Source organism: Bos indicus x Bos taurus, chromosome 21, assembly GCF_003369695.1.
Source record: "Bos indicus x Bos taurus breed Angus x Brahman F1 hybrid chromosome 21, Bos_hybrid_MaternalHap_v2.0, whole genome shotgun sequence".
Classification (NCBI taxonomy): Eukaryota; Metazoa; Chordata; class Mammalia; order Artiodactyla; family Bovidae; genus Bos; species Bos indicus x Bos taurus.
This window is the reverse complement of record NC_040096.1, coordinates 18968178-18992118: the sequence shown is the minus strand read 5'-3', so window position 1 is coordinate 18992118 and position 23941 is coordinate 18968178. Positions and strand designations below refer to the sequence as shown.

General features: G+C 44.1%; 1 protein-coding gene across 1 annotated transcript in view; it reads left to right on the top strand.

The window, feature by feature from the left end:
* The window catches only part of NTRK3 (neurotrophic receptor tyrosine kinase 3), a 428727-nt gene that overhangs the window by 363938 nt on the left and 40848 nt on the right, over positions 1-23941 (top strand). The window contains exons 13-14 of the mRNA XM_027521083.1: positions 7021-7193; positions 10188-10431. Coding sequence (XP_027376884.1) covers positions 7021-7193; positions 10188-10431 — 417 coding nt within the window. The remainder of the gene's footprint in view (positions 1-7020; positions 7194-10187; positions 10432-23941) is intronic.

Here is a 23941-nt window from a genome sequence, read left to right as displayed (position 1 = left end):
ATTAGCAGTGTGACCTTGATGTTTAATCTCTTTGAGCCTCAGTTTCATTATCTGTATAATCAGTTCAGTTTAGTTGTTCGGTTGTGTCTGACTCTTTGCAACCCCATGGACTGCAGCATGCCAGGCCTCCCTGTCCATCACCAACTCCTGGAGCTGCTCAAACTCATGTCCATCGAGTCGGTGATGCCATCCAACCATCTCATCCTCTGTCGTCCCCTTCTCCTCCTGCCTTCAGTCTTTCCCAGCATCAGGGTTTTTTCTAATGATTCAGTTCTTTGTATTAGGTGGTCAAAGTATCGGAGCTTCAGTTTCAGCATCAGTCCTTGGTGATATAATAGCTCTTCTTTACAATTTTTGTGATTAAATTATATGACATGGAAAATGTTTCATATACTGCTTGGGCTATAGTAAATGTTAGGAATGAGTCATTGCTATTTGTTTTTGTCAACATCATTATACTTTGTTTTTAAGTTTCTTTTGTTCATTTTGTTGTTTAGTCTCTAGGTCATATCTGACTCTTTCATTATCCTATGGACTGTAGCCCTTCAGGCTCTTCTGTCCATGAGATTTTCCAGGCTAGAATGCTGGAGTGGGTTTCCATTTCCTCTTCCAGGGAATCTTCCCAACCCAGGGATCAAACCCACATCTTTTGCATTCGGGCGGATTCTTTAGCACTGAGCCACCGGGGAAGCCCTTTGTTCGTTTACTTATTTATTATTTATTTTTTGACTATGCGGAAGGTGAGATTTTAGTTCCCTGACCAGGGATGGAAAACTGAGCCTCATGCAGTGGAAGTGCAGAGTTCTAACCATTGGACCACCAGGGAAGTCCCAGCATCATTATTCTTGATGTTGATAGTAGCCAAGTGTGCTTAGACATGTGACATATGACCTGCCAAGCTTACATTGACCATCTGGAATAGGGGTTGTTGAACTTCTTCTCTAAAAGCCAGATAGTAAAAGTTGTAGGCTTTGAGGACCGTAGGCACTTCCTTACAGCTACTCAATTCTGCCCATGTAATGGGAAAGCAGCCTAAACCATACATAAATAAATGGGGGTGGTGGCTGTCTTCCAATGCATTTTTATTTTTTATAAGAGTGGATATTGCCTGTCGACCTCTGCTCTAGAAAATAAATAAGGAACTAGCGTATTGTCCCATAAAAGGCTAATGCCTATTGTTGCTGGCTCTCTTACGAATAAACTTGCTAAGTGTGTCTCCATAGACGTGGGGTGGTCAGAGGAGCAAGGGTGTCTTTAAACTGCTTGGACCAGGAGTGTGGACTTGTACCTACACTTAGAATCTACCCTGCCCTAAAATGTTTAATTTATAGGATGACACTCCTCTACTGGGTGTTCCAGCATCCGTCTGGGGACTGGTGAATGAAACTGAACAATTTTGTGCTTAGAGCAGGAAATGAAATGATGTCGTCAACCCTGGGAAGCATTTCCCACTGAGTGTTGTGGTGTTAAAAGGGCAGTGCCCAGACTGGGTAATGCAGAAAATGTGTTTCTGTTTTCACCCTTTTAAAACGGTTTCCTTTCCTCCTTGGGTCTGGGAACCTTGAGGACATGAATGTTCTGGGATTTTATGCCATTTGCCGCCTGATGGAGCCGCCCAGCGCCCAGCCCCTGGAGAAGACGCTCCTTTTCTCCGGAGAACAGCCAGGAAATGGTGCTTCCTGCTTCTCATCCTCTCTAGATTTTACTCCTTTCTTCAGACTCCTTCCCATTGAGTCTGTTCTCAGGTTGAGGCAGAGTAATTGTGGACTTCCCGAGAACACATCCAAGAATAACCCCAAATTAAGTTTTCCCACAATTGTGGTTTTTAAAGCGAGATTTTTTTTTTTTTTTGCCCAGCAATTGCTATGGTGGAAACAAAGAACAGAAACCCCAGTCTCTGTTCTGAAGACTGTTGGGGAGACAACAAGGGAATACCCATGAGAGAAACAGAGAGCAGAACGAAGCAGTGTGATTTGTATGTGTGTGTGGTGTAAGAGTGACATTAGAAGCGTTTTAAATTTTTGATATTTTAAAATAGGTGGTGCCACCCTGAAATAGTTATTTGACAAGCAATAGACTTGCTCAAAAGAGTTTCCTCTGACAAATAGCTGATAAGAATATGAGAAAGGTGTCCAGCATTATTCATCATCAGAAAAATGCAAATTGACCCAGAAGGATATACCGTGGTACGTGAAGCAGAATGGCTAAGCAGCAGTGACCAAACAAAGTGCTGACAAGGATTTGGAGCAATCACAAATTTCATACTCTGGCAAAGGTATAGAGTAGTCTGTTTTGAGAAACAGTTTGGTATTGTATAACATTACCATCTGTGGGACCGAGCGTTTGCACTCTAGGTCTAGACCTGACAGGTAATCTATCTGTCTATCCATATAACTTACATGTGTCTGTCATCTATATCTGTTAATCTGCCTCACTTGTACCTACCTATCTATCTATCTAACGTATGCATCTGTCTAATCTGTTTATCTAGTCTCTCTACCTACCTACCTATGTATATATCTATCCTCTATATCTGTTGATCTCTCTGTCTCACCTCTATCTATCTAATTGCCTATTTATCTATGGAGAGATATGTTTAAGAATGTTCATAAGCACTCTTTACAGCAGCCCAAAGCTGGAAACAACCCGAGTGTCCATCAGTAGCAGCACGGACAAATAAATGTGGTATACTTTCAGTGGGAAACTCTTCAACAAGGAAAATGAATGAACTACAGCTACATGCAACAGCTTGGAAGAATCTCAAAATCAATGTTGAATGAAAAAAGACAGATACAGAAATATATTATATATGCATAGATACATGTGTGATTTCACTTATTTAAAATTAAAAAAAATAAGTAAAACTAAGCTCTAGTGTCTAGGGATATATGTAGTTCTTCACATGTAATAAAATGTGTTTCAGAATATTAATAAAATTTGAAATTGAAATATCTCCACTCTAATAAAAGAAAAAGGAAATGGAAAGTAGCAAAACCCCTGGACTGGAAAAGATGATGTGAAGTGACTCTGAAGGTGTTGGGAAGTGTTGAGAACTGTGAATGTTCTGGCCATCTAGATCCTTCCCTCCTATCCAACTCACAGCCCCACTGACACCCAGAGATGGGAGTGAACACGAGACGTGGTGTACATAGATGGGAGACTGGAAAAGGGAATGTCTTCAGATTTGGTGGGGGCGAAGAAGGAGATCGGAAGGGAAAACTCCAGCTCTTCTCATTGCACTATGATGCTACAGGAAGGGACTAGCCAGCCACCTGCCTGGCTTCAGGGACTCCTTGGCAACCCCATCTCCCTAAACTAACAGTTGGCAGCAGCAAGGAACCCCTGCTCCCTCACATGCCCCTGGCTGGTGAGTGACCCATCATGAAGTTTGCCAGCTTTGAAGAAGATGCTGAGAGGCACACGAGAGTCTCTGAACTGATTTTTCTCTTCAAGATTCCTCTCTTGGCATCTCTTTCCCAATTGCGTCAACCCCTGGGGACCTGGGCCACTTGCAGCTCTGGACTCCAGTTGCCAAAACAGACCCCTTGCCAATTATACAGGAACTTCAGGTTTGATCTGGGACAGCTGGAAAGCCCACCTAAAGGTCGAGAAAGAACTGGCAGAAGAAGAGGTGCAGGAAGACTAACAGAGACAGCAGTTGCTTTGTGCCCCATCTCCCAAATGTGTAACTCCTAACTGCCCTGCAGTGTAGGGCGCCGGCCTTAGGGATGCTGGCTGGCACTGCTCGAGAGCTGAGAACGGAAATATCCAATGGCTGCCAATGGCGTCTGGACTGTGAGAGAGAATGATTTACAGAGATGGAGAGTGGCCATTTGGCTGGCCCCAAATTTGATCTGCTTTTCCCTCTCATAAATCCAGGGTTCACATAAATCTTCGTATTCTCCCATCCCACCCATGCTGGGTTCCTTTTCTTCCCCTCTTCTTATGCTTCATGAAAATAAATAAATCATTGGCAGTCATCCTATACATACCCACACCCCAGCTCATGCAGCGGGTCACCAAGAGAGGTTTCCTGTCACCATGACCCTCTGCCTTCTTCTGTACCAAAAAAGCTTTGCACACATCTTTGTTCTGGTTGGATGTAAACCCAAGGCAACTGATGCCTTTATTATCAGGTAGCTTTTCTGAGAAGGCAGCCAGAGGTGAAGCAGAAAGCACAGGAGATAAGAGCTGGTAAAAATCAGCAATGGACCAGGGGCCCTCCCACTTCCCTTTGACCTTGGCCCGCCCTAAGCCTGGCATCCTTTATTCTGCTGGCAGCCCACACTCTTCACCTTTCCTGACCCTCTCCTCTGCCCTTTCACATCTTTTAATTTCTGTGCCCACCATTCCCCTGGGGAACCTGTCCATTGACTTAATTGATAAATTAACTCAAGCAGGTAAGCTGGACAGGAATGTATCCTGGACTTCATGCTCAAGCTATTACTTCTCGAATGATCTTTGGCAAATCACTTCCCTGTTCTGGACCTCAGTTTTCTCACCTATAAAATGGGAAAGCTGTATGAAGTGGCTTCCAACACTGTGGTCAACATTAGGATCATGTATTCCAACAGATTTTTGGTGAAAACTCCAAGTGTTGAAAGAAGGGTGGTGTTTGTTGACATTGGAGTGGGCCTTGATCGCTGGCTGAGAGACCATGGCCCTAGAGGCATTGCCATTGAACTTTGAGACATCAAAGAAGCCCAGCACCAAGAGATCACTGTGGTCTAGTTAAACTCTTAGCTTCTGTCATTTAAGATGTGTGAATGTGTGCTGATCCCCAACAGGATGCAGCATCAGTTTTTCCAACACCAGAAGTGAGCAGGTGGAAACCAATGATGCTATCTAGGGCCCTTTTAAAGCTGTGAGTCCATCATCTCTAATGTATGCTAATGACTGATGGAGGTTTGGTGGGCCCCCTCGATACAATTTTCACACATTCACATTCCTGCAGCGCTGTAAGCCAAGGTACCTCCGTGGATTTCAGCTAACGGGGGTTGCCGTGGCAAGAAAAAGATGTCTGGCTAGGGAGGATTTTCAATAGTAGCATCATCTATGGAGGAACTTAGTCGGCCTAAATAACCAGAAAAGGCCAGAAACTGGCAGAGGGAATGAAAACCAATCTCCTGTTAGATTCTCACTGCCCTGAAAATGACATGTGAAGTGCACACCCATTCCTTCATTGCCTCATGTCCTGTCTCTTGGGGTTACTAAACTTTGTCAATTGAAGCAAGTGGATTTTTGGCTCCATTTGCCTTCTGATCTCATGGGGAGGGGAAGGAAGGCTGAAGCCATATGTGAACACACCTGCCCAGGCGGCTCCTCCTGCAGGAATGACCCTCCCCATCACAGTTCATCATTCGCCATGGCCAACATGGCTGCACTCCCAGGGCAGTGCCCCATTCAGGGTCCCTTGCATGTGCTCTGGTCTCACCCTTCCCTTCTGGTCTTAGAAAGCCTATGTTCACTGACAAACTTTTTTTTAACTCTTTACTGAGTTTGTTCCAACATTGCTTCTATTTTATGTTTTGTTTTTTTTTGGCCACGAGGTATGTGGGATCCTAAGTCCCCAACCAGGGATCGAACCTATGTCCCCTGCATTGGAAGGTGAAGTCTTAACCACAGGACCACCAGGGAAGTCCCTGGATAACCCTTTTGAGCATTGCTCTTCCATTTATCTTCCTGGGTCCCAGGGCAAGGGGCCTGGTCTAGTGCTTCTCCTGAATACTGGATTCTCTAAAAGGGGCCGAGGTGTGACATTTCCATGGCCACCAGCTGCCCACCATCCCATCCTACCCTGGGATTTAACGGGGTAGGCCAGGTCTGCCCCAGGCCCTAGTCCTGGCTGGGTCCTGGGGCTTCTGCCCATTGAATGCCATTCCCACAGCTGTAGTCCCCCTTACCCCCCAATTCTTCCATCTACAAGGAGAACGAAAACGCCTTTATAGAAGCCAAAGTGTTCATGTGCGTGCATGTGTGCTAAGTTGCTTCAGTTGTGTCCGACTCTTTGTGACCCCACAGACTGTAGCCCACCAGGCTCCTCTGTCCATGGGATTCTCCAGGCAAGACTACTGGAGTGGGTTGCCATGCCCTCCTCCAGGGGATCCTCCCTACCTCTGCCTCACCAGGGATCGACCCACATCTCTTATGTCTCCTGCATTGGCAAGAGGGTTCTTTACTGCTAGCACCACCTGGGAAGCCCTGTTGTTTCTCTACAAATATTCACCTCTTCACAATCTAAAATCAAGGAGTAGAAAGAGTAAGGAAACTTAATTATGTTGTCAGCCTGATTTTGGATGGGCTGTGGGTATAGGCTCGGAGAAGGCAATGGCACCCCACTCCAGGACTCTTGCCTAGAAAATCCCATGGACAGAGGAGCCTGGTAGGCTGTAGTTCATGGGGTCACTAGAGTTGGATACGACTGAGCGACTTCACTTTCCCTTTTCACTTTCATGCATTGGAGAAGGAAATGGCAACCCACGCCAGTGTTCTTGCCTGGAGAATCCCAGGGATGGGAAGCCTGGTGGGCTGCCGTCTATGGGGTCGCACAGAGTTGGACACGACTGAAACGATGCAGCAGCAGCAGCAGCAGTGGGTATAGGCTAATTTGCAAAGTTAAAACAATTGGGGGCAGTGGTTTCCCCACTGTTTTAATTGTGAGACCATTTCTTCGAGGAACTCTTAGGGGATGGGGGTTGTCAGGTATCCCACCTCCCAGCTCCCCTCCTCCTCTGTCATTCACACTAATCTCAGAGGAAGGCTAGGGCTTCCTAGCTGGCAGATGTGACATAGATACCAGAAAGTTGGCTTTTGTTTCTATAAGGTTCACAGCGCTGAAGGAAGCACGAGTCAGGCCTGGCTTTTGTGACTTAGTCTGATGGTCTTTAAAGCTCGATTAAGATCTTACTTGTTGGGGATCAGCATTGTGTTTGGGATGGGCACCAGCTTTCTTCCCAGGAAGGAAATAGACAAGCCCCTGCCCTCTAGTTGCTAATAACCAATGTCCCATGCTGTTTCCAGGCCCTGAAGGACCCCACCCTGGCAGCCCGGAAGGATTTCCAGAGGGAAGCCGAGCTGCTCACCAACTTGCAGCATGAGCACATCGTCAAGTTCTACGGGGTGTGCGGGGATGGGGACCCCCTCATCATGGTCTTTGAGTACATGAAGCATGGAGACCTGAACAAGTTCCTCAGGTATGCCAGGACGGCCACCCCCTCCTGTCATTCCCATTGCACCCCTGGGGTTCTCTCTGGAGCCAGAAGTCCCGTTGCTCCTCCGAACACTTCAGTCTGGGGATTAGAAATGAGAAGCAACCTTTCATTCTTCTACATTACCTCCTGAGCAATTGGATGCGGGCCTTTGCCCCTGATTTCTCAGGAGGGAAGTTGAGGATGCTATGAAAAGTAACCTGCGGATTACTTTCAGGTAACCTGCATTCCAGGTCTGGAATGGCTCCAAGGAGGGAGCCCAGAGGGACTGCCAGTGTGTAACTTCCAACTTTAAGATTCTAAAGGGCCAGTTTTCCCCCTGATGTTCTGAATAGCTTTCTGACCTTATGTCTTATGTTCTCACTTGCAAAGTGAGGCTAGTCCCTACCACACCTCCTGAAAGCCTCCTTGTCAGAGACTTTTTGATGATGAATAAGAAAGGACAAGGTTACAAACTCATGGGGAGACAGATGGTTGAAAAAAAGGGCAGATTTTCCCCCAGATAAATTTAGAACTGTGCTATCCAGTACAGTAGCCATATATGGCTATTTAAATTTAAATCTACAATGACTAAATTTAAGTAAAATGTAAAAATTCCTCTGTCTCTCCAGCCACACTTCAAATACTCAGTAGCCACATGTGACTAGTGGCTATCATATTGGACAGTGTGGTACAGAGCATTTCCATTAATAGAAAGCCCTGTTGGCTGGCACTGTTCTATAAGGATTGGATTTTTTTTTTTTGTAAAAAGGGTTTCCCCAAGCCTAGAGCAAGATCATCTGGATTTTGAGAGGATCTTGATAGAGCTTCTAAGAGACTGGAACCCCAGCCAGAAGTGCTGGATAGAGTTACAAGTAAGGGTTGGAAATCTACCTTTCCCAGAGAAGATAGCATCTCACCAATAGAGCAGAGTTAGCATTTCTCTGCCTCCCACACCTGCTGTCTCCAATTACTGCCCAGATGTGGAGGTAGCAAGTGTGTGTGAGAGTGTGTACAATCCAAGGTCTCATAAAACATATTGAACACTCAGGCCCTGGATGCTTTTAGGGTGTAATCTTTGCATAGCCAACTTTTGGGTTCTACTGCTGAGAATGAGATTTCCAGAGCTCATGTATGGGTTATGGTAAACTCTAGCACACTCCCCTAAACCTGATGAGTATCTCCTTGAAGTGGGACATTCAAATGAGTGCTGTGCTTTGAAGAGGAAATGGAAAGGGTAAATTCCAGGTTTCCAAAACTGGCCCTAGAGGATTTGAAAGTATCTGTAGGATGTTCTAAACCTCCTAAACTTGATTTCACGGTGAAACTTACTCATTTCCTGAAGAACTGAGTCCTTAGCATGAGACAGACTTGGGTTCATATCCTGGATGTGTCTTAGTGATGTAACCTAGAACAAGTTATTAACACTTAATTCTCTCCTGGAAAACAAGACCATTCATAACTGCTTCATATGTTTGTTGTTATGAGTATTCAATGAGTATATTTGTGTAAAGCCTGGACAAGTGTTCAACCAATGGTAGCTATGATTAAAATTACTGCAATATTATTTTATCAGAACTGTGAACCATAATAGTTTCTAAAACAAACAGCATCTTTTCTCAGTACTTGAGATCTTCCTCTTCTTGTGCTTCCATTCTTCTGAAGTCAAGGGATATGTTCCGTTTTTCCATCAAACCCTCCCCACTGATTCAATGGTAGACCTAAGCAACCCCACCGGCAAGGCTCAAGAGAGGTCCTGAGTACTGCTCTATGTCCCTGTCATGCCTACTCTACAGGAAGAGGAAGAAAAAGAGGGTAGAATGTCCTTCCTGCTCTCGCATCTCCCAGTTGATGGGTTTTAGGGAATCCAGTGCATTCTTCCAATAAACTGGAATGGAGCTTGTCTGCTGGTCCCTCTTCCTTGTGAGCTAATGCAGTTGGTCTCCTCTAGAGGCACGAGGGAGGCAGTGCCCACAGGAGATAATAAAATGAATGTGTTTATATTTAACTGTGCCTTTCAGTGGAAATTGGAGAAGCAATAAAACAGGCCAAGGCTTCTCTGTAGAGTGGGGCTCCTTGGCTCACAACTTCATAAATAAAGGCCTGGGTGTGGTTACGGCTCACTGGGCTTCCTGGAGAAAAGATGAATACTAAAATGACTGATATGACAGGGCAAGGTGTTTGGATAACAAATCTGGGCCATGATTTGGGATGCAGTGGGTGCTGTGGCTCCCAGGTCTTTGCCTAGGGTCCCAGGCTCTCTTCATCCTGTCCTGCCATCCACAGAAATTGCCCAGTCCTAGGCAGGGGAGTGGGGAGGTTAGCAGTGTGGACTGAAGATAGTGCTGCTACCCACAGCGTGGACTGTATCACTACTGGAAGCATCATTACTGAGAGCTTGCAGGAAATGCACCTGAAAGAGCTCCACCTAGAACCAGAATCATAGGGGGCGGGGCTCAGGAATCTCTTTAAGGAGCCGCCTGAAAGCTTAACGTTTAAAACTCTGCTCCATAGTCACGTGTCACCCATGTGGCTGCTGCGAGACTTTGGCCAGATGAGGTACCTCAGTTTCCTTATCTCAAAGTTGGGGGGGGATGATTAAGGGAATTAGTACATTACAGATACATAAAGCTGTGCACGGAACATAGTCAGGGTTATGTAGGTGTTAATTATCGTTTTATTAATTACTCTATAGTAGACATGAAGGAACTGGGAAGCCCCTGGATGGCAGTAAAATATCCAAAAGAGTACGTTCATTCCTTGATTCATTAAAATGAGTCTGCTGTCTTCTTAGATGGGAATCTTAATTGTATATTTCACCCTAATCAGGCTTACATAATAGAGTTTGGGGTAGATAGAAATAGGCCGCAAGGAGGCTGAGAAAAGAGATTTCATTCATCTCTGTGGTGCATTCCAGAGCCAAGGGAATCAAGAAGGCATTTCTCCTTGATCTGAACTCTCTCTGCTCCCTCCCTTCTCCTCCTACCCCCACCCCTACAGGGCCCATGGGCCAGATGCGATGATCCTTGTGGATGGGCAACCACGCCAGGCGAAAGGCGAGCTGGGGCTCTCCCAGATGCTCCACATCGCCAGTCAGATCGCCTCTGGCATGGTGTACCTGGCCTCCCAGCACTTCGTGCACCGGGACCTCGCCACCAGGAACTGCCTGGTTGGAGCCAACCTGCTGGTGAAGATCGGAGACTTTGGCATGTCCAGAGACGTCTACAGCACCGATTACTACAGGGTAAGGGGGCCTCCCCCAATGCAGCATCCATGGCTCAGCTAGCACCTTGCTCACATGTCTCCGTCATTGTCCATTAACCCTGTTACTCTGGAGCACACGCATACACTCCTGTGCCCAGGTAGACACTTGATGCTTATCTTTTGGCCACGCCTGCATCTCTACATACCTGTCAATTTTTCTCTTGATAGCTTACTCATCCCTTCCACCTGGATAGAAATACGCGACTATATCCTTACATTGCAATGACATATGCACTGTGTTCTTACGTCCATCAGTACTCATTCTTCATGAAAACAGATACCAATATATACATATATATACATATATATGTATATATGTGTCCCCCAATGCACACATGGACAAGCTCAACCTGATGCTACATTTTAACATCTTTCAACGCAGTTCCCTACCCGGCCTCACCCACAGCACATTATTGTTCTTTAACATTATCTGGTGACCATATAGGCTCATTTGCAAAGATAGATCTCAATTAGAAGGCAGAACCCAACATAAAGGATCAAAATGGTTAGTGTGTTGCTGAGCAGAATTATCCAAATGGTATAAGAAAGATGAGTGAAGGAAGTAGGTTCTCATCGCCAACTTTGGAGACAGTTGCAAATGGGCCTTAGGGGAAGCTGTTTGATGGTGAAAGGAAACACCACGTTCAACTTTACTTCAATACACTTTTCTACTTTATATTAATAGGTATCTTACTTTGCACCCCCCACATTTTCCCCCTTAATATTTGAGAATCTTCTTCCCATGGATCATGGAGTGATTCTGACAGTGTTATTATTGCCAGGGAAAGGGCAAGTGGGCATGCATGGCATTTTTTTCCCCCAAGGAGAAATATGGGTGCAGCCTGTATACAGAGATACAATAACTTCTGTATATTGATTAGAGAGGCAGATGCTTCAAGTACATGGGAGATTTACTTTAGGGACTTTGAATGGATGAGGAGTTTGGATGGTGTATAAGGAGAAGGTGGTGCAATGTTTTGGAGGTCAAGAGACAAGGCAGCAATTTCCCTCATCTTCTTTGTATGGAATGAATGATCATATTGTGAATCAAAGGACCCAGCTTTTTGGCCTGAGCAAGGTGGGTCAGGAGCTGGGAGTTTGGGATTGGCATCTTCAAATCAACTCTGTCTGGATGCTTATGATGGCTTTGCCTAAAAAACATTGCCCAGACATTATAATGGATCACTCAAGACACTTTATCTGATTTCTTTTTAACATTTAATTTTGCATTGGGGCATAACCAATGAACAATGTTGTGATAGTTTCAGGTGGACAGCAAAGGGACTCAGCCATATGTGTATATGTATCCATTTTCCCCCAAACTCCCCTCCCATCCAGGCTGCAACATAACATTGAGCGGAGTTCCCTATGCTATACAGTAGGTCCTTGTTGATTATCCATTTCAAATATAGCAGTGAAGACACTTTAATTTAGCCATAACCTGGGGAAAAATGGAATATTTGAGAAACTCCTTTTGTGCCTAAAAATTGACATGTTCACGGTATAACTGAAAGATGGCAGATGATATACAATCATGAGGATATAAAGCAAAGTAGATCGAAGAGTAGGGAAGGTAGAATGTCAGCAGAAAGCTACCTTCTGCTGACAGAAGAAACCCTTCTTCTGTCTAGCCACCTGCCCAGTCTTAGCATCCCTAGATTTGGAAAAAGAAGCATGATGTAGTGGTAGGCACAGACTGATGGGCAGGGCAGACCTGCCAGGAAATATCAAAGTGGAGTCTTTCTTTAGCATCTAGACCAATTTTTTTCCAGTTGTTTCCAAGAGAAGCATTGGTGTGGTTACCAAGGGACCATGGGTCATAGATTTCGTGAGTCTAGCTGGAGCTGGCACCATTTAATTGCCTCTGCACTCTGTGTAATGGGGTTTGCTGGCCTGTCTGGCTGAGCTCAGATTTATGTTGGTGTTGATAAAAGCTAGGGATGGATCATTGTTTTTCTGTGTGAGGCGGATTTTGATTAGACCAATCTTGGGATCTTGGGAAACAGTATCTGAACAACATGTGTGCAACCTCAGCTTTCAAACTTGCTTTAAGAAATGCACTTAATATTTCTCTGTTCTGATTTAAAAGAGAGAGAGAGAGAGAGAGAAAGAAAGAAAAGATCCCATCTCCAAACGATCTTGCTTTACCCTGGCTTAAACAGTTGTGAACTATCTCTCTTTACTCCTGGGAGAGTTACAAGAAGTAAATCTATCTCACTTCTGTGGGCTCTAGGGCAGGTTGGAATTCAAGGAAGGGAGTGAGATGGGAACTGTTCTTATACTAGGCAGCCACAGTTCCCTTTTCACGAGGGCTAAGCCAGGTAAGCAGAGGCCAGCTGGCTTGAAAATGGATGGTCCCAAAGAAATATGAAATTTAAAAAAAGGAGAGCTATTGCAATCAAAGGTCTTCCTCAGTGGTTCCTGTGGGCTAAGGCACTTCAGTTGTGTCCAATTCTTTGAGACCCTGTGGAGCATAGCCCTCCAGGCTCCTCTGTCTATGGGATTTTCCAGACAAGAATACTGGAATGGGTTGCCATCCCCTTCTCCAGGGTATCTTCCCAACCCAGGGATCAAACCCGCATCTCTTATGTCTCCTGCATTGGCAGGCAGATTCTTTACCACTAAAGCTACCTGACAAAGAATCTGCTGGCAATTCAGGAGACTTGGGTTCTATCCCTGGGTTGGGAAGATCCCTTAGGGGAGGAAATGGTGACCCATTCCAGTGTTCTTGCCTAGGAAATCCCATGAACAGAGGAACCTGGTGGGCTACAGTCATGGGGTCCCAAAAGAATCAGACACGACTTAGTGACTAAATAACAACAGCATTGCAGTCAAAACACAGCTTTCCATTAGAGAGCTACATACTCCACTGGTGGTGGGTAGATATTATACTCTCCGTATTCAAAGATCAGCTTGTCATTTCTTCATGTTCAGATGCTCACAATGCTTTAATATGAACACAGCCCCACTCCCACTTCTGTAAAACAAAAGACTTGCCTGAGGTCACATCAGTAATAAACTAGGAAGTCTTATTATTCATACTGGATGACATCAAGGTGACAAAGGAGTTCTGTACTGGATGCAATCTTACCTGTGTTCACAACCTAACACGGCCATTAGCTGCCATGGAACGTCAATGTGTTTTGCTGAAACCTTTATGTAATCGTCCCATTTTTCAAATGAGGACAAACATAGTCTCTCAGTTGAGTTGTTTTTGATGTTCAGCAAGTTAATATGCATAAAGAGCCTGGAATACACTTCTAACTGAAGAAATTATTGTTTGTTTTCCTTAGTTCCCATCACACCCAAGGCAGGAGAACCTCAGGGATAATCTTACTTCCAGGTGTAAGTTTTGGGTCAGAGATAAGGCCCTCCTGACCACTGGAAATTAAACTGGGATAGCACAGCTTCCCTGAAGGAGCAGATCTTTATGTTGACCACGTAGGGAAAATTTCCCTGCCGAGGTTTCAACTTAACCAGAAATCCTGGGTCATCAGTATTTGCCTGTTCTTCTGGTCAGTGTTTATAGGGTCCTGCTCATGAATCTTAGAGCCAAGCTCATGTTCAGGTGATTTATGAAAGATTTTTTTGTTTGTTTGTTTGGTACACCAGCTGAGACTCCAGGGGAACGTGGTGATTTATTAGATAGCAAGAACACTGAAGGACTCTCTCTGCAAGCGGACAGCCAGGACAGGTTTGCACCTCTGGGCTACCGTATGTTACTGAAATCTATTGGGTCTAGGAGTTTGCTGGTTTCTGGTGCCTAACACAGCTTCATGCATGTGTGCTGAGTCGTGTCCTACTGTTTGTGACCCCATGGGCTGCAGCCCACCAGGCTCCTCTGTCCATGGGATTCTCCAGGCAAGAATACTGGAGTGGGTTGCCATTCCGTTCTACAGGGGATCTTCCTGACCCAGGGATGAAACCCGCATCTCTTATATCTCCTGCATCAGCAGGCAGGTTCTTTACCACTAGGTCACCTGGGAAGCCCGCCTTACACAGCTACATGCTTATCACTCTGGTGTGTGCGTATGTTGTGTGTGTGTTTGTATGTGTATATGTGTGCTCCCCTGCCCAGTGTAGATTCCAGGATGTGTTTAGGAGGGCAGAGGAAGTGGAGATAAACTTCTCCTTCTAGTCTTTCCTTTTAAATTTCTTAACACAAAGAGGTGCCATCTGGCTCGTGTACACGTATGAAAGTGATACACAAAGGTGAACTGCCTAATTTCCTGTTATACATTTAGGGAGAGAAAAACAAACAACTCTGCCCCAGAGTGAGTGCCAGAGCGATTTGTTCTGTCTTCTTAAGACTGTGCCCCATGACAGATCGCTTTTCCTTGATGGGTCACTGGCTCAGCCACTTTGGAGATTGCCTTTAAACAGGCTTTGACAAGGGTGGGTTTTGAGTAGCATTATATCTTTCTCAGAGTATCAGACAATACTACAATTTGAGGAGTTAAGTCTGGAGTTAGGAAAGTCCTAGAAGAAGAGGAGGTTGGGGTTTCCAGGAACGAAATATTTTCAGATGTTTTGATTTGGAAGGGAGATGGTATGTTGATACAGGAAGACTGGTGGTGGAGGGGCTTGGTGCTCCAATCTTACGGAACCAGAGGGCCAGGAGAGTGCCTTCCTATTCACTCTGCCATCCTCTGTGCCTGGCATGGGACCTAGAACCTGGCAGACACCCAGTAAAAAGATGAATCAATGCATGGATGACCTCAGAGTGGAAATTCAGAGTGCAGGAAGTGGATGAGGCCAGACCAAGAAGAACCCAAATAGGCATCACTTTTGGGAGGGTCGGGGGGCTTCCATGCTCTGCAGAGCTGAGCGTCAGGATTCAGTCAGCAGGCTCCCCAGTTAATTTTATTTGTTTATTTTTGGCTGTGCTGGGTCTTCATTGCCACATGGGCTTTCTCTTTTGTCGTAAGCCAGGGCTTCTCTCTAATTGCAGTGCATGGGCTTCTCATTGCGGTGGCTTCTCTTGTTGCAGAGCATGCGCTCTAGGGTATGCAGGCTTCAATAGTTGCAACATGTGGACTCAATAGTTTTGACTCATGAGCTCTAAAGCACAGGCTCAGTAGCTGTACATGGGCTTAGTTGTTCTGTGGTATGTGGGATCTTCCCAGATGAGGGATCGAACCGTGTTCCCTGCATTGGCAGGCAGATTGTTAACTATTGGATCACCAGGGAGGTCCTAGGCTCTTCAGATAAGATCTAGAGTAGATTTTATGTATTCCAGCTACACTTAATAGTGACAGAGGTGACAACCAGAATGGTAGCAGCAGGAGATCAGTGGATGAATGACTCTGCCCTTGAATTCCATCTGAATCTCCCACCTCATGCCTCCCAACCCTGTCTCGTAAGCCCTCCCACTCAAACCAGCTAAAGAAGAAGTGCTCATTTTACACGTCCTGATTGTGGAGCTTTGCACTTTCTCACCAGACTCTTAGTGCTATGCCAGGAAAATAAGAGGGTCTTCTAAGACCTTCCAGGTAAGTAAGAGATCAGACATTGTTAGCCTACATTTTATAGCTAAGCCTTGATGAGGGTTGGTGATGTCTTCAAGGCTTTGAGATTCCTCAACAATAAGTCAGTGTTAGAACATTTCTACAGCCTTTGGATGATTAATTCACCATGTGTATTTGCTAAACTTGTCCATGCTGGTTTATTTCCCCTTGTGCCAAATCCCATAGCCATTGAGGAGGTCCATGTGTTAGAGACAGGATTCAGTACAATTCCCTATGTGCAAGGATGAAGAGAACGAAATCTTTATTCCCAAGGGAATTAAATTTTCATAAGGTGGGACTTCCCTGGAGGCCCAGTGGTTAAGACTGCGCTTCCACAGCAGGGGTCTCTGGTTCAATCCCCAGCCCTGGAACTAAGATCCCACATGACACAGAAGTGGGGGGCAAAAAAAAAAAATTTCCTTAGGGAATATAAAACAGGAGGAAAATTTGTAATTCCACCGTAATGCAATAGGATGACCAATTCCAAAAGCCCATCTAATTAGATGGGTGATTTGGATCTTGAGACAGTCAGTGGGTTGAATTTTAGGAGGAATGAAGATGGCTTGGAAATCGGCAAACTGAGAGAGGGATCTAGAACAGTGTATCACTCAACCAGCCAAACCTAAGGTATATGAAAGATACATGGAAGGAAATGTTCGTAAAGGGTGGGACCACGGTGGCAGCTCTTGAAAGGCCAACTGTTCTGACATGGGTAGCTGCAGGACAGTCTTGGGAATTTGTCATCTGTTTTAGTGTAAATGAGGCAACGTGAGGACGAGCCATCAGGCAGTGTCATGTAGGAGAGACCACTGGGACCTGAGGTCACTAAGGTTGGACGTGGCCATGGTCCAGGGAAGAGGCAATAAGGCTATTGGCCATGGCGGTAGCAGTGGAGTATGGAAGAGAAGCCATCGGAATCAGTGGGGCTGAGGAAGGTGAACTCGAGGCCAGGGCCTGGGAACTCAAAGCCTCTTGCTGTTTTGAATCGTAACCTTGAAAAAGAATAACAGTGAAATGAAGGGTCAGGATAGATTTTTAACAAATGCATCTTTTAGGCCACCTAGTCCATTCTGCGTCCCTGGAGTGTTAGAAAAACAGATGAACAAATGCCAAATCATTCAATTTTAAAGAAACATGAAGCTGGAAGCAGCCTTAAATGTCATCTATTTCACCCCTGTGGCCCCAGGCAGAGCAGCTTCAAAATCATCCCCGACAGATGGTTTGTTTGCTCTATTCCCCTGTATCTCCCGGGATTCCACTGGTTCCTCCTTATTCCTTCCAGCTGTGGCAAAAGGAAACTCTCATCGGTGAGAGATTTATCCTTTTCTTTCTAATTTGTAGCACCCTTTAGAAATGGGAAGTTCTCAGTTATGTCTAGCCTCTACCTGCTGTAAAACAAGTTTATCCTGTCCAATATCCTTAGAAGAGATAAACACAGATTATATTCTAAAACAGACATTAGAACAGTCAGGAAAATGCTAAGTAGATGCTTAGTGAGACCAAAATGGCGTGGTATGTCTCATAGGTAATTGGTTGTATTTTATTCATTGGAGGGGAATCAACAGGATATAAATCTTTCCCTCCCTTGACATGCCAAATATATATATATATATATATATATATAATATCCTTTTTCTGAGAGCAGTTTCTAGGAGTCTCCTCAATTTGATTTCATCTCCCGTATTGAAATCTAGCAGTTTTCTTTTGTTGATGACAGTGGTGCAAGCATGGGATGGATGCTATCATAGTCAGCCTGATCTCCATGAGGACAGGTATTGATTAAAAAAAAAAAAAAGACCAGGGTGAATCCTCATCAGAAAATATCAAGAACTTGAGGCATGTTTGTACAGGAACCCAACCTCAAGGAAGAAGAGAAGGCAGCGGGGTGTTGATTCACTCCATCTCTCTCTCTCCTATGGTTGGCTGGGATGGTAGCCTCTTTGTAACTTGACAGTGGCGAGTATTATAATAGACCCTGTCTAGGTTCCCCAAGTATAAAGGGTTGTTTTTTTAATGGCAAACTGAATATATAACATATAAAGATACATAAATTTCCATACAAATATCTTTTTTACCAGCTGTAATTAAGATATTTGCATGTAAAGAGAACAGTATATTCCCTTGACTTCCTCCTCGTGGGGAATTGTATTTCTCTCCTAATCCTCAAAGCCCAAGACTTTGTGATCTGAGTCTAAACAGGAGGAGGAGAAGGCAGAAGACTGGGTCAACATTACATTTGAAATTCAGAATTTTAAACACAGTTTTTACTCCTGCTTGTTGACTTTTCAGGTTGAGCTAATCCTACAGGGCAAAGCTGAGGTGGGGATGGGGAGAACGTGGCCCAAGAGAAAGTGGGCCAAGGATATACTCAGAATTTAACGTTGCAAGCCAGAGTATTTCCATTATGTAGTGCTGGATGCCAACATTGAAGAGAAGATATTCCTTTGAATCTTGAGTTTCTGCTTATGAACTCCAGAATTTAGGAAATTTTCTTTAATTTTCTAAGCCTTAGATCCTCATCTGAAAAAAATGAAAACAATTTCTTTTGTGTGGATTGAATAAGATAATGTATGTGAATTACCTGTTACCTATTAGGCACTCAGTAGATGATAGTTATTATTCTACGTAAATGAATAAGGTAGAAATTATATACAGATCTTTCTAGACTTACAATGGGCTTGTGTGTGTGTGTTAGTTGCTCAGTTGTGTCTGATTCTTTTCAACCCTATGGACTGTAGCCCACCAGGTTCCTCTGTCCATGGAATTCTCCAGGCAAGAATACTGGAGTAGATTGCCATTCCCTTCTCCAGGGGATCTTCCCGACCCAGAGATTGAACCCAGGTCTCCTGCATCACAGGTGGAGGCTTTACTGTCTGAGTCACCAGGGACAATGGGCTTACTTCTAACTCACTGTAAATTGAAAATATAAGAAGTCAAAGATGCAGTTAATACACCTAAGCTGCTGAACATCATGGCTTAGCCTAGCCTACTTTAAATGGGCTTGAACACTTACATTACCCATCAGTGGACAAAATCATCTAACACCAAGTGTATTTATAAAAGAGTGTTGAGTGTCTCATGAAATTTATTGATTACTTAACTGAAAGTGAAAAACAGAAGGGTTGTGTTGGCATAGAATGGTTATAAATGTGTGGGTTGTGACGTCACGGCTGACCGGAAGCTAAGACTCATTGCCACTACCCAGTATCATGAGAGAGTTCCTTGCTGCATATCGCTAGCCCAGGGAAAGATCAAAATTCAAAATTCGATGTATGGTTTCTACTGAATGCATATCATTATCATACTCTGGTAAAGTCAAACTGTTGTAAGTCGAGGATGATCTATATAAGAAACTGCAAATTATTTAAAGGTACAAGCCTAGTATTTCCTATCATGGTCTTTGGTGCTGGATACTAACATTGAAGGGGAGAAGAGCCTACTGAAAAGAACCTGGAGAGATTTAAAAAAAAAAAAAAACAACAAACAATCTTCTGGGACTGATTTAAACAATTGGAACTGGTCAGTTGGATGTCCAGGAAGAAAAAGAAAGCACATTTGGGTGGTCGCAGGAAGGGCTTTACCATTTTGGATCTGGTAGCTCCAATAAGGAACTAACTTTTGATAACTGTAACTATGAATTTTGTGGTCAACAAAGACCTGCAGAATTACAGCCCACTCTCCAGGCCTCCTAAGTGTGTGATGCCCCTTGTCACCCCAGAGGAAGATGTTAGGGTCATTGAACCTTGTGGATAGAAACAAGCTGGTTTAAGCCCAGTCCTCCTGCCTTTTTCGCCCTTAACAAGTGCGACTTGATAACCTGTGCATTCATTCCTATGCATAACATGGGATAATGGATATTCAAGAGCTTTGTAAAATCATTGACTTGGGGTGCTGCTGGTTTTATTACCACCATGACAACCACCACTGTTACCACCATCACCACAGTATACCCTGCTTAGTAGATGATTACAGGCACTCTGGAAAAAAGTTCAACATCCCAAACTTGATTGGCAGTGGTCATCAAAATGCCATCTCTTTCCCTTTGCCAAACACCATGACAACCTCTCTTCCATTGAGTCATGCTCTCTAACCTCTATAGCCAGGATGGACCTTTGAGTTGCAGCCTGGTTTGTCCTTGAAATTGGTCATTTCCTTACTCAATGGGTCAATCCCCAACTTCTTGACCTTTGTGTTTATTTAGTCATGTCCTTGAGTCTTTCAGGTACATGCATATCCTGTAGCTCTCTGCAGCAGAAATTCCCTTGAAGGCAAAGGAACCCACTCCGTTTTTATCACAGAGATGTTGCACATAAAAATACTTAATAAAAGTGCTTAATTAAAAAATATGTAGCCATATGTCAAGTGTTTATAATGAGTAAGGAATAACATCCAAAGTACTTTCAAGTGTACCCTATAGTCCCCACTTGCCAGGGAGATCAAAGTAGTCAATCCTAAAGGAAATCAACCCTGAATATTCATCGGAAGGCCTGATGTTGGAGCTGAAACTCTAATAGTTTGGCCACCTGATGTGAAGAGCTGACTCATTGGAAAAGACCTTGATGCTGGGAGGGACTGAAGGCAAGAGGAGAAGAGGATGACAGGATGAGCTGGTTGGATGGCATCACTGACTCAATGGACATGAGTCTGAGCAAACTCTGGGAGATGGTGAAGGACAGGGAAGCCTGGCATGCTGCAGTTCTTGGGGTCACAAAGAGTTGATTGCAACTTAGCGGTTGAACAACAACAGCAACAATAACAGAGTCTGAAAGATGTAATAACATCACCTAAGAAAAAGTCAGCAGGATCTGATTCCCTACCAAAGGCCCAAACAATCTGCTTCTCAGTGAGAAGGCCTGAGAGAATGTCTCACAATAATTAAAACACCCACGAGACTGGAGTTAGCACCAGGAGGACAATTTATTAATGCTCACAGGGGACTGGATTATTAAAAGGCTGTGTGATCAAAGCATCACTCCCAGTAAGCCAGCCTGTGTGGGAAGCCTGACCACACTGAGAAGGTTGCTTAAGGAAGAAGAAGTCAGAGCAAGGACATCAGATGTATCAAATGGTTGACGGCATCCAGCCAAAAAATACTGATATGTCTCTACTAATCTGAGAGCAAGGAATTCTTGCCTTCCCAGTCTTCTGCCTAAATCCTCCTCTCTCCCCTGACTGAAGCCAGGAGAGGATGAACATCACCACCATCTAATTCCATGACCTTTGCAGGTCTCTATGATCATATTCTTTTATTATCTGCATCCATCAATTTACAAATGAGCCATGATGGCCTGGAAGGCACTCAGGCTTTTTCGGACAGACTTGGATATATATTCATGTTTTCATCCATTTTATGCCGATCTTAAGGAGATTAATTGCCTTGTCTTTATTTCCAAATACTTGGGAGGGGTCACTTTATGGTCAAAGTACCTCATGCTTTCCATGTCACTGAATGTCCTTTATCCCTAAAAAATGACTCCTTTTGTTGCTTTTAAATCTGATTGCCTTGGTACCAAGTATTCTATGCCCCAGAGTGGAAAGTAGGTCTCAGGTAGCAGTTCTGATGACCAGTAGTGGTTGCTCGCAGTAGAGTGATGAGAAGAGCTTGGTGACTGTATCTACAGTCAGTGAAAAAGCATGTGGGGTCAGCGGATGATGTCTACCATGAGCATAGGAAAGGGGATGCTGGCACTTGGGTTGTAGAGTTGCAGTCCTGAACTATTCTAACCCAATTTATGCTCTCAGTTCAAAGACTCTACTGGGCCCTTTTAGTCATGCTCTAACCTTAGCTTCTCACCACTGGAAGTAGTAGAATCAGGCAGAGATGTGACTTTATTGAATGCACTGCTCTTAAAGATCATGTACAAAGGAAGGGGTTTGCCAGGTGGGCCTTCATTACCGGGGCTAACAGGTTTATTTGCCCACGTTCACATCAATGGAACTAGTCACCCAGCACTCTAAATTACCTTCCGCTAGCCTTTTTCACACACTTTACTTAAGCATTCAGTTGTTTCTATTGTTTTAGAACCTTTCTTGCTTAGTCACTTCAGTCATATCTGACTCTCTGCAGCCCTACGGACCATGGTCTGCAAGGCTCCTCTGTCCATGGGATTCTTCAGGCAAGAATATTGGAGTGGGTGGCCATTTTCTTCTCCATTTATAACCTTATGTACAGAAAAAATGCCTAGTTCTTCATAGATCTGTTCCCTGTTCCACTCTGCCAAAGCTTTATATGGCCTAGATACAACTCTCCCTTCCAGTTTGTCATCTAGAGCTTTTATCAACACACTAGTAATGACTTGAAACATATTTTTAATTTCTTAGAGAGTTGAATAACTCAAGACTTGGATTTGCTGCTAGAGTCCTGCCCTCAAACCCATGCTGATCCAATTTTCAGCATTCTTTAAGTGCAGTCGTTCTATGGTTAGGACTCTTACCCAGTCAGACTCTTCTGCTACACCTATTAACCTCCTAAGTATTTTGTGAGAGTCTTTGATAAATACCATGAAATGTGGGTAAGCAATCTATACTGGCAAACTCATGAAATTCTGGCTAGATGTCCACTTGGAGGTCGTATTATAAAACCCACTTATTTAACACATGGAGACACTGAAGTCCAGAGAAAGAGCCAGTGTTTCTCAAGTTCATGCATCAGTTTGGAGATAGAGTTTAAACAAGAAAATTTTTCTCCCATCTCACAGGTCCAGTGCTTCTCTTTGATCATCATCAAAGGACTTTGAGGTTGACCAGGCTAGTATTATTATTCCCACTTACAGATCTTTAAACAGAGAATCAGAGAGATTAGTTGGTGTTGCTCAGATTGCACAAAAAGTAGGGTAGGGCAGAGTTGGGTTCTGTGTTCTGATTCCTAAGTAAAGCTTTATAAAGAATGTGAGTCATGGGACTTCCATGGTGGTCCAGTGGTTAAGACTTTGCCTTCCAGGGCAGGAGGTGTGGGTTTGATCCCTGGTTGGGGATCTAAGACCCCACAAGTTGAGGTTGTTGTTTAGTCACTAAGTTGTGTTGGACTCCTTTGCCACCCCATGGCCCCATGGACTATAACCCTCAAGGCTTGTCTGTCCATGGGATTTCCCAGGCAAGGATACTGGAGTGGGTTGCCATTTCCTTCTCCAGGGGATCGTCCCAACTCAGGGATCGAACCCATGTCTCGAATTGCAGGAGGATTCTTTACCACTGACCCACCAGGGAGACCCAAGATCTCACATGCTTTGCAGCCAAAAAACCAAAACATAAGACAGAAGAAATATTGTAACAAATTCAATAACAAATTTAAAATGATCCACATCAAAAAATCTTTTTAAAAATAGCTATATCCCTTTAAAAAATAGAATCAAGAATATGAGGCTATTTGTGAATAGACATTTGAAATGATCTACCAGCAGAGTACAGTATCCATCAGCTTAGGTAGTTTAAATTTAGAAGTGTGAACCTACAAGAAGCTAGTGTCATGATTTTTTTTTCTTTTTTCTAGGAGGGCTTTGTGACAAAGATGAAAAGAAGGTAAACAATTGGGGTGACTCAGGGCTGGCCCATCCAGCAAATGAGGAGACCCTAATTCAGGGAGTTTGGGGTCTCCAAGCAGGTAATAAAGCAAGCAGTAGCAAGGTGTTTCTAGCCACGTGTAGTCCCCAGATTATAACAGATTCAGTGAAGCTGGAGAGTAAGAAAAGGATGCCAGGAACAGAGGAGATGGTGATTGGAAATGAAGAATGCTGGCCTAGTACCTCTAAATGTGTTGCAGGAAGTGACTTTTTATATGTTTATTGTGAAAATGTATTCTCAAAACATCTGTTGACATGCATTTGTTTTTAGTAGCTTGAGATTTCTTTCCTTTTTGTTTTTTAATTTATTTTTGGCAGTGTTGGGTGTTTGTCGCTGTGCACGGGCTTTTCTCTAGCAGAGGCGGGCAAGGGCTTCTCTCTAGTTGTGTTGTGCAGGCTTCTCACTGCAGTGGCTTCTCTTGTT